This window comes from Lepus europaeus, chromosome 8, assembly GCF_033115175.1.
Source record: "Lepus europaeus isolate LE1 chromosome 8, mLepTim1.pri, whole genome shotgun sequence".
Lineage (NCBI taxonomy): Eukaryota > Metazoa > Chordata > Mammalia > Lagomorpha > Leporidae > Lepus > Lepus europaeus.
The window spans coordinates 24,291,345-24,305,084 of record NC_084834.1 but is presented as its reverse complement, the minus strand read 5'-3'; the positions used below and the strand labels follow the sequence as shown (position 1 = coordinate 24,305,084).

General features: G+C 43.5%; 1 protein-coding gene across 2 annotated transcripts; it reads left to right on the top strand.

Annotated features, from left to right (window-relative positions):
• Positions 1-4,364: 4,364 nt before the first annotated feature.
• On the top strand, positions 4,365-13,473 carry FGG (fibrinogen gamma chain). 2 transcript variants are annotated; one of them, XM_062199479.1, is made up of 10 exons: positions 4,367-4,523; positions 4,625-4,669; positions 5,270-5,453; positions 5,567-5,660; positions 7,176-7,306; positions 8,047-8,180; positions 9,025-9,209; positions 10,503-10,780; positions 12,558-12,727; positions 13,256-13,473. In XM_062199479.1, exons 1-10 carry the CDS (start codon positions 4,446-4,448, stop codon positions 13,268-13,270), a joined length of 1,314 nt encoding a protein of 437 aa, XP_062055463.1. In that variant the 5' UTR covers positions 4,367-4,445; the 3' UTR covers positions 13,271-13,473. The 2 variants fall into 2 exon arrangements, with proteins under 2 accessions (XP_062055462.1, XP_062055463.1); XM_062199478.1 differs by lacking the exon at positions 13,256-13,473 and having other exon boundaries at positions 4,365-4,523; positions 12,558-13,044.
• Positions 13,474-13,740: the final 267 nt, after the last annotated feature.

The following is a 13,740-nucleotide window of genomic DNA, read 5'->3' as shown; positions in this document are numbered from 1 at the left end:
CAGAAATATTCTTTCCTGGAATTCATTAATTATTTACTTGAGAAAAAGTTGTGCCAAGCCTAGAAGAGAACAGCTGGCTAAAATGTAATGAATTAAGTGATGTTAGACAGAGTACTGGGCTGGCGTAGGGCGTTAAATCACGGTGGACCATTTCTTCTCGGAAAGCATCTTGTCCAACGTGGTTCTGATTTGGGACCCGAGATTGTGGTTAAAAAGGGAATCTTGTTTCTAAAATTGTGATAATATATCTCAGCTCCAAGTCAGTAAAAATGCAGGTATAAAAGTATACCACATCATGGCTGGCTCCACAGCTCACTGGGCTAATCCTCCACCTGTGGCGCCGGCACCTCGGGTTCTACTCCTGGTTGGGGCGCCAGTTCTGTCCCGGTTGCCCCTCTTCCAGTCCAGCTCTCTGCTGTGGCCTGGGGAAGGCAGTGGAGGATGGCCCAAGTGCTTGGGCCCTGCACTCGTATAGGAGACCAGGAGGAAGCACCTGGCTCCTGCCTTCGGATTGGCACAGCGCTGGCCGTCGCAGCCATTTGGGAGGTGAACCAACGGAAGGAAGACCTTTCTCTCTCTCTCTCTCTCTCTCTCTCTCTCTCTCACTATCTAACTCTGCCTGTCAAAAAAAAAATATGCCACATCTGACATAGGATAAGCTGGGCGTGTGTATATGACATTCCAGCTAATGGAACCCACCCTGTGGCTGCGTGAACTGTTACCTAAATTTAAAACGTCAATATTTTATGTTCTTCAGTCAGGAAGTCACACTGACTGCATACATTGACCACATCTGGCATGGATACTCCTACTAACAAGAAGCACACCCTCCTGCAAGGCATGTGGTCTAGTTCTATTACCACTAGATCTTTTTTCTATTGGCCGCTATGGATGGTGCACTGCGCCTATCTGAAGCCAGGAGCCAGGTGCTTCTCCTGGTCTCCCATGGGGTGCAGGGCCCAAGGACCTGGGCCATCCTCCACTGCCTTCCCGGGCCACAGCAGAGAGCTGGACTGGAAGAAGAGCAATCGGGATAGAACTGGTGCCCCAACCAGGACTAGAACCCAGGGTACAGGTGCCGCAGGCGGAGGATGAGTCTAGTGAGCCACGGCGCCCCTGGAAACCTAAGTCTTTCAGTGATGTGGCGGGAACCCAAGTGTTGGATCATCACACACTGCCTCCTAGGCACATTAGCAGGAAGCTAAACAGGAAGCTCAGAGTACCTGGAATTTAAGCCACTCTGATTAAGATGTGGCCATCCCAAGCATTGGCTTTACCCACTGTATCATAACACCTGCTCCATGGAATTGTTTGTTAGAACTTCCTGTAACTGGAACAACAAGCTTATTCCCTATGAACCAAATCCACTCACAACGGTATCTCTTACAACTCCATCAAGCAAAATTCTCTTTATACAAATTTTATGCTAAAAGCATTTAGTAGTTCATAAACATTATAGGCAATTACTTAGCCCATTTTGTGAATCAGACAGCAAGCGCGCTCAACACGTGATCCCATAATGGTGGCAAGCATCTTGTGAAGCAGGTACTACATTATAGATATTCTATTATTCCAACTCTACTAGCACAAGTAAACAATCTCAGAGAGGTCAAGCCACTTCTTCTGAGCAACACAGCTAGTAAGCTGTAAAGGTGAGATTCAAACCCAGGCCAGTGGATCCCAGAGCTCCTAATCTATGCATATGCTCCACAACTGGACTATCCTCTCCTTAAAGGCAAGGCAATGTCTTATCCATCTCCAATGCTCCATTAAAAAAAATCAAGATATAATTACTAGCACAACAAATAAATCACCGGAGTGATCAGTAACTAATATTTTAATTGTATATTGACTTTTCAAGTAGTTAATGTGTGCATACGTTCAAAATTCTAGAGATACAAAGAAAATGAAGCCTTTTGCCTAAACTGTCCCTCACCCTGCCACTCTATACCTCCCTACAGAGGCAAACACTGATGAACTTTCTAATGCGGACCTTTGACTATATACTCAGTGTATATGCTAGCATGCCTGTGTAGGCATTCTGTTGTCTCTTTTCAAAAGACATACATACAAATGGTAGAACATATCTTGGAAATTGTTCCATGTGAGTTGATAGGCTGCTTCATTCTTTTTTAAATTAATTTATTTATTTGAAAGTCAGAGTTACACACACACAGAGAGAGAGAGAGAGAGAGAGAGAGGTCTTCCATCCCTTGGTTCACTCCCCATATGGCAGCAATGGCCAGAGCTGTGCCAATCTGAAGCCAGGAGCCTGGAGCTTCCTCTGGGTCTTGCATGCGGGTACAGAGGCCCAAGGACTTGGGTCATCTTCTACTGCTTTCCCAGGCCACAGCAGAGAGCTGGATTGGAGCTGGAGCAGCCAGGACTAGAACCAGCGCCCATATGGGATGCCGGTGCCGCAGGTGGGGGCTTTACCCACTACGCTACAGCACTGGCCTTTGCTTCATTCTTTTAAAAAGCATTTTCATATTCTATCATTTCACCATCCAATCATTTCTTTAAGCCTTGCCAAAGTCACTGATTTTTACGATTTTGGAGCTCTGAGAGGCGTCAGAAGTAAGAATAGCTTGCAGTCCAACTCAATTTAAATCAAGTAATTATTGCACATTAAATATTTCTGTGCTAGGTGCTGTGGCCATGCCTACATCTAATGAGGTTAGTACGGCATGTATTATATAGTATTATATAGTACGGTGGCTATGAGTGCTACAGAAGAGGTCAAGCTGCCCTCGGAGATTTTGGGTTTTGTCTTAGAAGGAGTAGGAATCATGAGACAGGCCCTTCAGGTGTTTTAAGATTGACAACCACAGATTCAGAAGTGTGGATTTTGGCCAATCAGGCAGAGGGAACTACGTAGAAAAAGAAAGACAATCTGAGAGCAAGGATCTGCGGGTGCACAATGAGGCGTTGTCTGGTGGCTGCGTTTGCTTAGCCTCAGGCGTGTCAGAGTCAGGGAGAGAAGCAGTGAGGGCAGGAGGAGACACTGGCTGCGTGTATGCTTCCTAGGATGGGGTGTAAGCAGAAAGTAGACATAAAACTAAAGGGACGGTGTACAAACACTTTTAACAAGACGCTGTCTCATCCACCCCAGCTCATCAGATGAGAGGCATGAGAAAAGCTGGGAGACTTTTTAACTGGCTGGTGGTGTGGCGACACCATTGACAAAGACTGAAGGGTCAGGGAGGGGAGCTAACAGGAAGAGAACAAGGCAAGGCGCGGGTTTTGGTAGAGTCACTTTGTTATCATGACGACTGATCGTTAACGGCACCTGGACATTTATATTTGTTTTCAAGTCGAAACCTAATTATTCCATTGTCAAGACTCAGAACTAAGCACTCAAGTGCTGGCATTTCCTTTGAATTAGGGGTATTTCTCCCACTAACCTACTTCATCAAAGTTTGCAGTAAGGTTGGTTTCCCGGGAGGCAGTGCAGGCGAACCAGGAATAGGGAGAGTAGTAATAGCCGTAACGCACATGGTAAGCTGTCAATAGGAAATAGTAACAGACTGACATTTTCCTCCATAGGCAGGGAAGCTTTAGGGGGCAGAACAAAGACAATGGCCCTTCCCCTCCCCCTTTTGTTGCTTTTTCCTGCAGGTGTGCCCCTAGTAGTCAGAACATGGACAATAGATTTTCCACACACACCCTTCTTGTCCCTAAGCTTTCTTCAGACATAACCAGATGAACCCTTGGGGAAAGCACGTGGGCTCCTGGCTTGTCTCCCCTGTGTGTCAGGTTTGGAGCCTTGGTTCTTCCAGACAAAGAGATGCACAGGGCCGAAAAGCTCCGAGGGAATTGAGAACCTATGGGAATGGCCAAGAGAAGGGCAGCAAGGTAGCTCCCAGTGTTATTGGTCCCTAGCAGTATTGCATTATAGACATGGAGAAAGCATTGACTCCTGGTGCCAAAGCCATGGGTTAAACGTGGTTGCTGCCTCAAACCAGCAGCTAGGAAAGGCCTTGGGTAATTGAGTTTAGGGTGGCAGGCCCCTCGCAAGGATGGGCAGGGCCTGCGCGGAGGGAGGTGGGACCTCTGTGTTTGCTTTCAGCTCGTTTGGGAAGAAGTTGCATAATGCAGCCTCTGGCTCTTCTCCCTCCTCTCAGCCAAGCAAATGCTTCACGCGCCTTAGAGAAGATTTTAGACCAGAGGTAAAACAGTGAGCTGGCCCCAAAAAGGAGGAGCTTAAACCTGTGTGCAAAATCTGGGAAGCCGATTGGGCATAGGTGGCGGCCAGGAGGAGACAAAGGGACAAGGGGACGGGAAGGATGTCCCCACCCTTCCGGGAAGGAGGCCCCCGTGATCAGCTCCAGCCACTCGCAGTGTCACCCAGCCAGAGCCTGAGCTCACATAAAGGGACAGCCGGAGCCCCAAGAGGCCACAGAGCTGACACTGCCGGGCTTGGAGCACCAGGTACCCAAGACATCATGAATTGGTCCCTGCACCCGCGGACTTTAATTCTCTATTTCTGCACTCTTTCACTGTTCTCTTCAACATGCCTGGCTGTAAGTGTGCTGTCCCCCACACAGGTGGTTTCAAGTGGAAAGCTGAAAGAGTAAGATGATGTGTGATAACCCACTGACACTTCTGTGTTTTTCTCCTTTAGTACGTGGCTACCAGAGAAAACTGCTGCATCTTAGACCAAAGATTCGTAAGTACTCGGCACGTTTCTCACTTGGGCGGAATGGCAGAGGGGTGGAGAAATAGAAGCAGTTCTCTAAGTGCACTTGACAGTTTAAACTTCTTAAAAAACGTGCGAGGGGATTTCACAACATTCATAGAAAATGGAATGAAAACATAGCAAGCATTTTTCCACAGACTTTTTGGAAACTCCTCCTTGTCTAGGCTTTACCTATTTTTATTTATAGAATTTGTTTTGTTTAATCTTTTAATTAATTACTTTATTTGAAAGGGCAAGGGAGAAAGAGAGATCTGCCATCTGTTGGTTCACTCCCCAGATGCCCACAATTGCTAGGGCTAAGCCCAGTGGAGCCAGGAGCCAGGAATTCAATCAGGGTCTCCCACGTGGGTGGCAGGCACCCACCTACTTGAGACATCGCTGCTGTTTCCCTGGACAGGAAGCAGGAATCAGAAACAGAGCTGGATCTCAAACCATGTGCTTTGATAACGGGATGCAGGCGGGCATCCCGAGTTGTGTTTCAAGCACTATGCCAAACGCCCACCCCATATCAATAGACTTGAAGTATAGCTTGTGTCAAGAGTTGTAATTATCTGATGGTTCTATTTTCAGGGTAATTTTTGCCCAACCACCTGTGGCATTGCAGATTTTATGTATAATTTCCAATCCACTGTGGACGAAGATCTACAGACTTTGGAACATATGTTAAGTCAAATAGAAAACAGATCAACAGAAGCCAACGAACTGATCAAAGCAATCAAAGTCAGCTACGATACTGCTGAGCCATCGGTACCAAGTGAGGACCTAAGGTCTTCTGAACGAGAAGATCATTTGTGAAGTTTTCTTGCTGGTGTTTCTAGTGTTCTGTTTGCTTATGCGGCTTTTTATGTTTCCATTCTCACGTTACAGATAAGATAGACAGTGCTACTCAGAAATCCAAGAAAATGGTGGAAGAAATAATGAAATATGAAGCACTGATTTTATCACACGAGTCAAGTATCCGGTAAGCATGTTTGTTTTAATTTGCCTTCCAAGACTGATTTAGTGTTTATTTAACAGCCCGCGCCCCAGTGAGAGGAACACTTCCAGGTGTGTTTGTTGTCATTCATAACATCTGATTGACAGTATGTGTGGCTATCTTGACCACCATGGAAGCAGGAGTCTTTAGTGCAAGAATGAACTGAGTATATCCTTTTTAAAAATCACACAGGAAAAAAGATGTTCTAGATGTCTTCAGATTTGCCATTATGACCGTATTTATCTCAGTGCCTCCCTATTTGTCTTGCAATGTAAAATCAAACTCATGGGAATATGGATGTTAAAAAATCAAATCTGCTTTATAACAAGGACAAGCAATTGGTAGGAAATTAGCAAGTAGAAGTCTAAGCAGGGTCTTGGCTACTAAAGTACATGAGACTGAAGTGGGAAAAAAAAATCCCAAGAGACTACGTTTACTATTGTAAAGCTTTGTATTGATCATGACAAAGAACCTGCGATTACACAGTCTGCTCCCTTCATTTGAAAGTAAACGGTCTCCGCTCACAGCTTCCCTCTGAGGAAACTCACCTACAGCTTTAGTTTCTTCCCTACTTTTTTTTTTTATCCAAATTATTCTCAAAGCAACCTGAGAAATAGTGGCTGCAGAGAAATGATCCGGGGCAGGCTCTCTCCTCCCTCTGGTACCAGACAGTCATTGTTATTCTATTCTTGGCATTGCTATTTTCATTGCCATTTGCATTAGCATTGCCCACCATTGCAGTTGAATCGGAGTTTTTTTTTTTGCTGAAAGTAGCTGAATAACTTGTCTAGATTGTTTACAAGTTAAAGACAACAGCAGTCTGTGCATTGGAGTTTTCTGTCCTTTCTACGTATTTCCAAGAGCCCCATGGGAAATCACAAAGGCAGGGGCTTTACTTCCGCCAGCCCTTTTCCCAAGTTATCAAGGAGAAACACTGGGAGAGAGGGAAAGTGGCTGGTGTTCTACCTGTGACCATGCCTCCCACACTCTTCCTGTGTCAGTTACAGATTGAAGTCTGTCAACAGAGCTTTAGTGGATCCACAGGTGAAAAGCACATGGGAGTTACTACACAGACCCTTTGCCACTTCCTAACTACCCCGGGTGCTCCCGTGAGCCGGGCGTCTCACTTGTGTAGGTCCTTATTGTTTGCTCTTTCTGCACCAGCGAAAACTCAAGGATCGCTTCCAGGGACCTTTGTTTGTTGACAAGGACTTTGTATTCAGAGTCCGGGTTACATGCCTGCTCCAGGTGAAAGATGCAGGTCATAACTATATTTCTGCTGTAATTGATTGTGTGTGTGTGTTTGTGTGTGCACTGCTCTTTACAAAGAAGCATGGACTTTTAATTTACCCCAATTTAATGACATAATTTTATAGCTGTCCTAAGAATAGAATTTGTTAGGCAGTAATTCTTCAATAAATGATAGGATTTTAAAACAATACAAAAACACTCCCCCGAAAGGAATACTTTTCTTCTGTTGTCTTATTGTTCTGTTTGTAGATTTTTGCAGGAAATATATGACTCAAACAATCAGAAGATCATTAACCTGAAACAGAAGGTAACCCAGCTTGAAGCAAAGTGTCAAGAACCTTGCAAAGACACAGTACAAATACATGATACAACTGGGAAAGGTAAGTGAAAATTTATCATGTGATTATTTTCATCCATGCAAATATACAAAGTAAAGGCAGCTGTACAAAGGTACTTCTGACAAGTTATAAGGAATGGAACTTTAAGAAGTTCGTTTTGGAGCAAACAATGTTGAAATCCATAGAGATGGAGAATCTTCAAAAGCTTTATGGGAATTGTATATTGAGAAAAAACTACATGGCTTTCAAAATTTTGCACCAAAATTCAATGATTGTTGTCTAAATATTTCCTTATTTTATTTGAAAGGTACAGAGATAGAGAGGGACCAGGAGAGAGATGTCCCATCTACTTGTTCACTCTCACAACAGCCAGGGCTGGACCAGGCCACAGCCAGGAGCTTAGAACTCAATCCAGATCTCTCACATGTACCCGAAGTACCTGAGTCACATCTGCTGCCTCCCAGGTACACACTGGCAGGAAGCAGAAGCAGAAACAGAGTAGCCATCCTCAAACTGGCACTGCAGTATGGGATGCCGGCATTCCAGTGGCAACTCTCCCACTGCACCAAACGCCTACACCTAAAATTATTGCTAAATCCCATTAAATCTAAAGATTCCAATTGTCTGGACTTTTCTTGGGTAGCTCAGTGTAATTCGAAGGAATGATGGTGTGAGAAGCAAAGAAATATTTCTTGAGAAATGCATAGTTTACATTATAAAAGATTATTTTCAAAGCTGGCACAGCCTTACCTGGATTTAATAAAAAGTTTCTTTTTCTTCAGATTGTCAAGACATTGCCAATAAGGGAGCCAAAGAGAGTGGACTTTACTTCCTCAAACCTCTGAGAGCTAAGCAGCAGTTCTTAGTCTACTGTGAAATCGATACAAATGGAAACGGATGGACTGTGCTTCAGAAAGTAATTTTTTTTCTCATTCTGGGTACTTCATAAGCAGCTCCGTTGTTCCTGCTGTATGCCAGACACTTTCCCAAGCACCCGGTGAACATTAACTCATTTAACCCCCCCAGATAACCCCAGGAGGGAGATACTGTTGTTACCTGTATTTACAGAGGAGGAAACTGAGGTACATAAGGTTAACCAGCTTGCTCCAGATCACACAAGTAATAGCGAAGTCAGGATCTGAACCTGGGTGATCTGGTTTCAGAGCTGCCTGTGTTGCTCTACTTGGCTAGCACTGCTGTTGCAGATCCATGGAGGCACATAATCACAAGGCCATGGTAACAAAATGGCTGGAAAGGACCTCATTCATCAGGCAGATGGAGACCTAAGGCTGTCCATCACAAGAACATAAAGCCCCCTCAGTGGGCACAGTTGAGCTGCTCTGTGTAGAGGCCCTTGGTTATCTCTGCCAGTCACTAGCACCCGCTAAGGATCCTGGCTCCTTCACTTTCTCTTTACCTGCTGTCACTGTCACGACTCCTCCTGCAGGGGGGACCCAACCAGAGCGAGTGACGGAGGTAGTGGTAAACACAGACCTTTCCATCATTCATGTCAAGCCTGCATTGTGCAGCCCTCTAAGTGCCTTCTAATACTCTCATGAATTAAGTGTCTGTCTCATATTCTCCTCCTATGTAATCCTACCAGCAAACTAGATGAGGAACTGAGACAGCTTTCCCAAGATCACTTGATTAGTAACTGATGGAATCATATCCTCCACATGTTCAACAAAATGTTGATAACATGTTTTTCATGTGCACCAGTAAATGCATTTCCCTCCTTTCCCACGCACTTGTGTAAATAGAGACTTGACGGAAGTGTGGACTTCAAGAAAAATTGGATTCAATATAAAGAAGGGTTTGGACATCTTTCTCCCACTGGTACCACAGAATTTTGGCTGGGAAATGAGAAGATTCATTTGATAAGCACACAGTCTGCAATCCCATATGCATTAAGGATTCAACTGGAAGACTGGGATGGCAGAACCAGGTACTGTTTAGTCTAATTGATTGTTGTAGAGATTATCTGGATCATACATTTTCCAACTATCAATAGAACAAAGACAAAGTGTGAAAAATACAAAGACCACATCCAGTAGTAGTTTCCCGTAAGGGTGTGTTTAAATGGTCCTTGGGCAGTCTAAAGAGATATGTCCTCTTCATGTTGGATCTGAGTGTTTTAGGTACAATTTACGTACCCCAGAACCATTCATAATTATTGTTGATTACTGATCTTTCAATGCTTACTGGAAATTGAGGTTGGCGAATCGAGTCCAGAATAGCTACTTAATGAGGTGGAGATTATTATTACTTCCCTTTGACCAATTGACTTTCCAAGGTCACATTGCTGGTAGATTGGAGAGGTGAGATATGAACTCAAGTAGTTTGACTCTGGAACCTGCCCTGTTAATAAGTCTCCTGGTTAAAAAGCAAACCCAACATCTTCTGACTTCCCACTGCCTTCATGAGCCTTCTTTCTGTCACATTACAGGCTACCTTAAATTTGATCAGTTAACTCCTTCGGTGATCTAGATTCTGATATCTGGGAGGTTTTGAGTACTATAAACCTAATTAAATAAGAAAAATACACAACCCTCTTGTTACGTGTATAGAATAATGAAACATCTTCTGTCTCCAAACACAAGGATTTTTTTTGTTTGCTTCTTAATCCAGGAATTACTAAGGCAGCGAATCTTCTCCATGAGAGTGCCCCTCATTTCCAAAGTCCTGGAGATCAAGGAAGAAGCTAGATATTTTCTGGAAATCTCTGATCATCAAGGCCCATTCTTCCCTATGTTCCATAGGATTGTGGCCCTCTTTCATGAGTTGTTCCCAGGGAGAATCTCGTCCTCATTCATGTCGTTCATGTTAGCTTGGTGACATCTAGAGCATTTTGGTTTTGTGGTGCTCTAGGGGGACCCTGCCACTTGCCTAGGAAAGAAAGACAATCTTTTTAGGATCTCACCCTTCAGGTGGTACTAGTGGCTAATGGAGTTGTATCTCTTCAAGTCTGGTGCATTAATATCACTCATTGTCAGACAGTTAATGTGATCTATGATAACATGTGGGAAAACCTAAACATTTAGATCCGATCCGGGTAGTGTTGATGAGATCCAGCCTGGCTTGTGCCTCTTGGCAGGTGTACAGAAAACTTTACTCAGTGAGCACCTTTCAGCCTTCAGAAGCAAAGTGAAAAATTCCAAGCAACTGTCCCATGGAAGAGGGGTCCTCAGAGCTCACTGAGTAGGTTGAGAACGTGATGTCTCTCTTCCCTGCTTCACAGCACGGCGGACTATGCCATGTTCAAGGTGGGACCAGAGGCTGACAAATACCGCCTGACATACGCCTACTTCCTTGGTGGAGAGGCTGGCGATGCCTTTGATGGCTTTGATTTCGGTGACGATCCTAGTGACAAGTTTTTCACATCCCATAATGGCATGCAGTTCAGTACGTGGGACAATGACAATGACAAGTTTGAAGGCAACTGTGCTGAACAGGATGGATCTGGTTGGTGGATGAACAAGTGTCATGCTGGCCACCTCAATGGAATGTATTACCAAGGTATGGCTTTGTTTCTTAGATTCCGTATTAAAACATATATATTTATTTTTATAAAATGTAGTAAACAGATAGAAAGAAATGAGAAATCATAGTAATGATACTGGAACTTTTGTCACATAATTCTCCATTTGAAACCAGAATTGTATAAGACCAAGCTTATGCCCCAAACAGATCTTTCTATATGAAATCTGTGTGCTGAAAAACAATGAGCAGTTTGTCATTGTGTCTGAAACTCCACCACTAGTATTGGCACAGTGGCTTATGACATCTCCTTTAGACGTTACATACAAGTGATCTGGACCCAGGAACATTACCATATTTATGCTTGTAAATACACTAGACTGAGCTAAGGTGGAGCTTCAAAAAGTTTACAAGAAAATGGAATGAAATAGGCCAGCGCTGTGGCTCACTTGGCTAATCCTCCGCCTTGCAGCGCTGGCACCCCTGGTTCTAGACCTGGTTGGGGCGCCGGATTCTGTCCCGGTTGCTCCTCTTCCAGCCCAGCTCTCTGCTGTGGCCCGGGAAGGCAGTGGAGGATGGCCCAAGTGCTTGGGCCCTGCACCCACATGGGAGACCAGAAGGAAGTCCCTGGCTCCTGGCTTCGGATCGGCACAGTGCCGGCCGTAGCGGCCATTTGGGGGGGTGAACCAATGGAAGGAAGACCTTTCTCTCTGTCTCTCTCTCTCTCTCATTGTCTAACTCTGCCTGTCCAAAAAAAAAAGGAACAAAAAGATTAATGAATTTTGGCACAAAAGAAAAAATCTGAAATCCATGCATGATTTTTTCATGATACACATCTTCCATGAACTTTTCGAATGCATTAATGTGTGTGTGAGATACAACAAGTGAGCAGTGAGCAAGTACCTGCAGAAATGAAACAGACATCAAGGAAGAACTGATCCGAACCAGGGCTTAGGAAAACTTGGGAAAGGCATTGAGCCTGAGGACTGTAGACACTTAGGATGGGGTTAGGCTGCAGTTCGTTGTAAAGCTGGAGTGGTTTGAAACACTGGTTTTACTTATCCACCACCTCCAGCCTAGCCAGGAGACAGTGTGGAATCCTCTCAAATATTAAAGTGAACTTTCATTCTTTCACTACATTTTGTAGTTGGAGAAGTCTAACTTTTCTGTGTACCAATAAACCACACAACTAGAAGGCTCTCTCAAGGAAAGTGCTTGAGTCATATGGCCCAGGGTAGCCATGTTGTTAGCCTGCAGTACACAGTCGAGTTAGACTCACACAACTCCCTTAGAAAATTCCATGAGATGTGGTGACCAGGGACAAGAAGAAAACAAATCAGTCTAGTCTCCACTTTATAATAAAGATGTGAACTAGCATTCCAGAACCATGCTTTAATGCCCCTCATACTTTCTTCAATTAAGCAGTAAAACCATGCAATCAGATAACCCGAGACCACCTAGTCAGGAATCCATGGCTCTTGCCCTCTAACCTGCCTAAGGAAAAGAGAGCTGATGCCAAGATAGTGAAACAGGAAGAGAGAACAATGGAGAAATCTGAATCTGAGGTTCTAGTTTTCTTGATACCATAGGACTGTGACCCTGAACCACACCATAGATATAAGGAGAGATTGAATAACCAATGTATTTTAATTATCAATCAAAATTTTATGACTCTTACGGATATCTTCAGTTAGTGAATAATATTACAAAAATGTGATGTGTCTGGCAACGCACCTTGTAACAGACAGTTCTTTATAGACTTTCTCAGACAAGGCAATGTAAGAGCAATGACAGGCACGTCTGCACCTTGTTTCAGGTGGTACTTACTCAAAAGCATCTACTCCTAATGGTTATGACAATGGCATTATCTGGGCCACTTGGAGATCCCGCTGGCATTCCATGAAGAAAACCACCATGAAGATAATCCCTCTCAACAGACTCTCCATTGGAGAAGGACAGCAGTTCCAGTTTGGGGGAGCCAAACAGGTCAGGCCTGATCACCAGGTTGACATCGAATACTAATAAAACCCCAGAACTCTCTAGAGAATTGACTATTGCTTTCTACTGATCCACAAATTTCAAAACTTTCCTGAAGATTTCATCCTATTTTCTTATCATATTTATTAATTTTAATACATTAATCTTAAAAGGATGTTTACCCTTAAGTGAAATTAAAACTTGTTTTGGACTGTATTCACAAATAACTGAACTCAGAGAAGTTTAAAAATGTGTATCTGAGGAAATAACACTTTGACTTATTTCCTAAACATATAGTAATAAACTATTATGTTTTCACATTTTTATTACTTGTCATTTTATTGTGAAAATTTTTTGTTATTTTTATTATTTATTTGCTATTCTGGTATATACTAATGAAACAGGAGAAAGTTTTAGAATTTCAGATGCCTAAGTACTTTGCCATGTTTATTACCCTTAATTAATGTTTAATTCTTCTTTGTAAATATACAGAATTATATCTTTTAATATATTTTTGTTTCTGTTATATATTTATAGGCTGGAGACGTTTAAAAGACCATTTCAAAAGTGATTTGCTTTTTAAAGGACTTTATCTGAACAGAAAAATGTACTATTTTTCCTATGGGACAATGGACTTTTCAAAGCATCACTTGACTTTAAGAGTAAAAAGAACTGATGTTGAAAACTCCACTAACAGTTTTATGCTGGTGATAATTTATCTACATGAATTTCAATAAACATGACGTTTCCTAGGAGTAGCTGCGTAGTACCTTTTACTGACCACTAAAAACCATCACATCCCATCTGTTTTGTTAAAACCATTGGGCATTGGCCGGTGCCATAGCTCAATAGGCTAATTCTCCGCCTGCGGCGCCGGCATACCGGGTTCTAGTCCCGGTCAGGGTGCCGGATTCTGTCCCGGTTGCTCCTTTTCCTGTCCAGCTCTCTGCTGTGGCTCGGGAGTGTAGTGGAAGATGGCCCAAGTGCTTGGGCCCTGCACCCACATGGGAGACCAGGAGAGG

What these genes read in the sequence shown, in the direction of transcription:
- FGG (XM_062199478.1), top strand. Translation starts at nt 4,446, where the DNA reads ATGAATTGGTCCCTGCACCCGCGGACTTTAATTCTCTATTTCTGCACT. An exon ending in GCATCTTAGACCAAAGATTC is followed by an intron (nt 4,670 to 5,269) that starts GTAAGTACTCGG and finishes TTCTATTTTCAG; the next exon opens with GGTAATTTTTGCCCAACCAC. An exon ending in ACATGATACAACTGGGAAAG is followed by an intron (nt 7,307 to 8,046) that starts GTAAGTGAAAAT and finishes CTTTTTCTTCAG; the next exon opens with ATTGTCAAGACATTGCCAAT.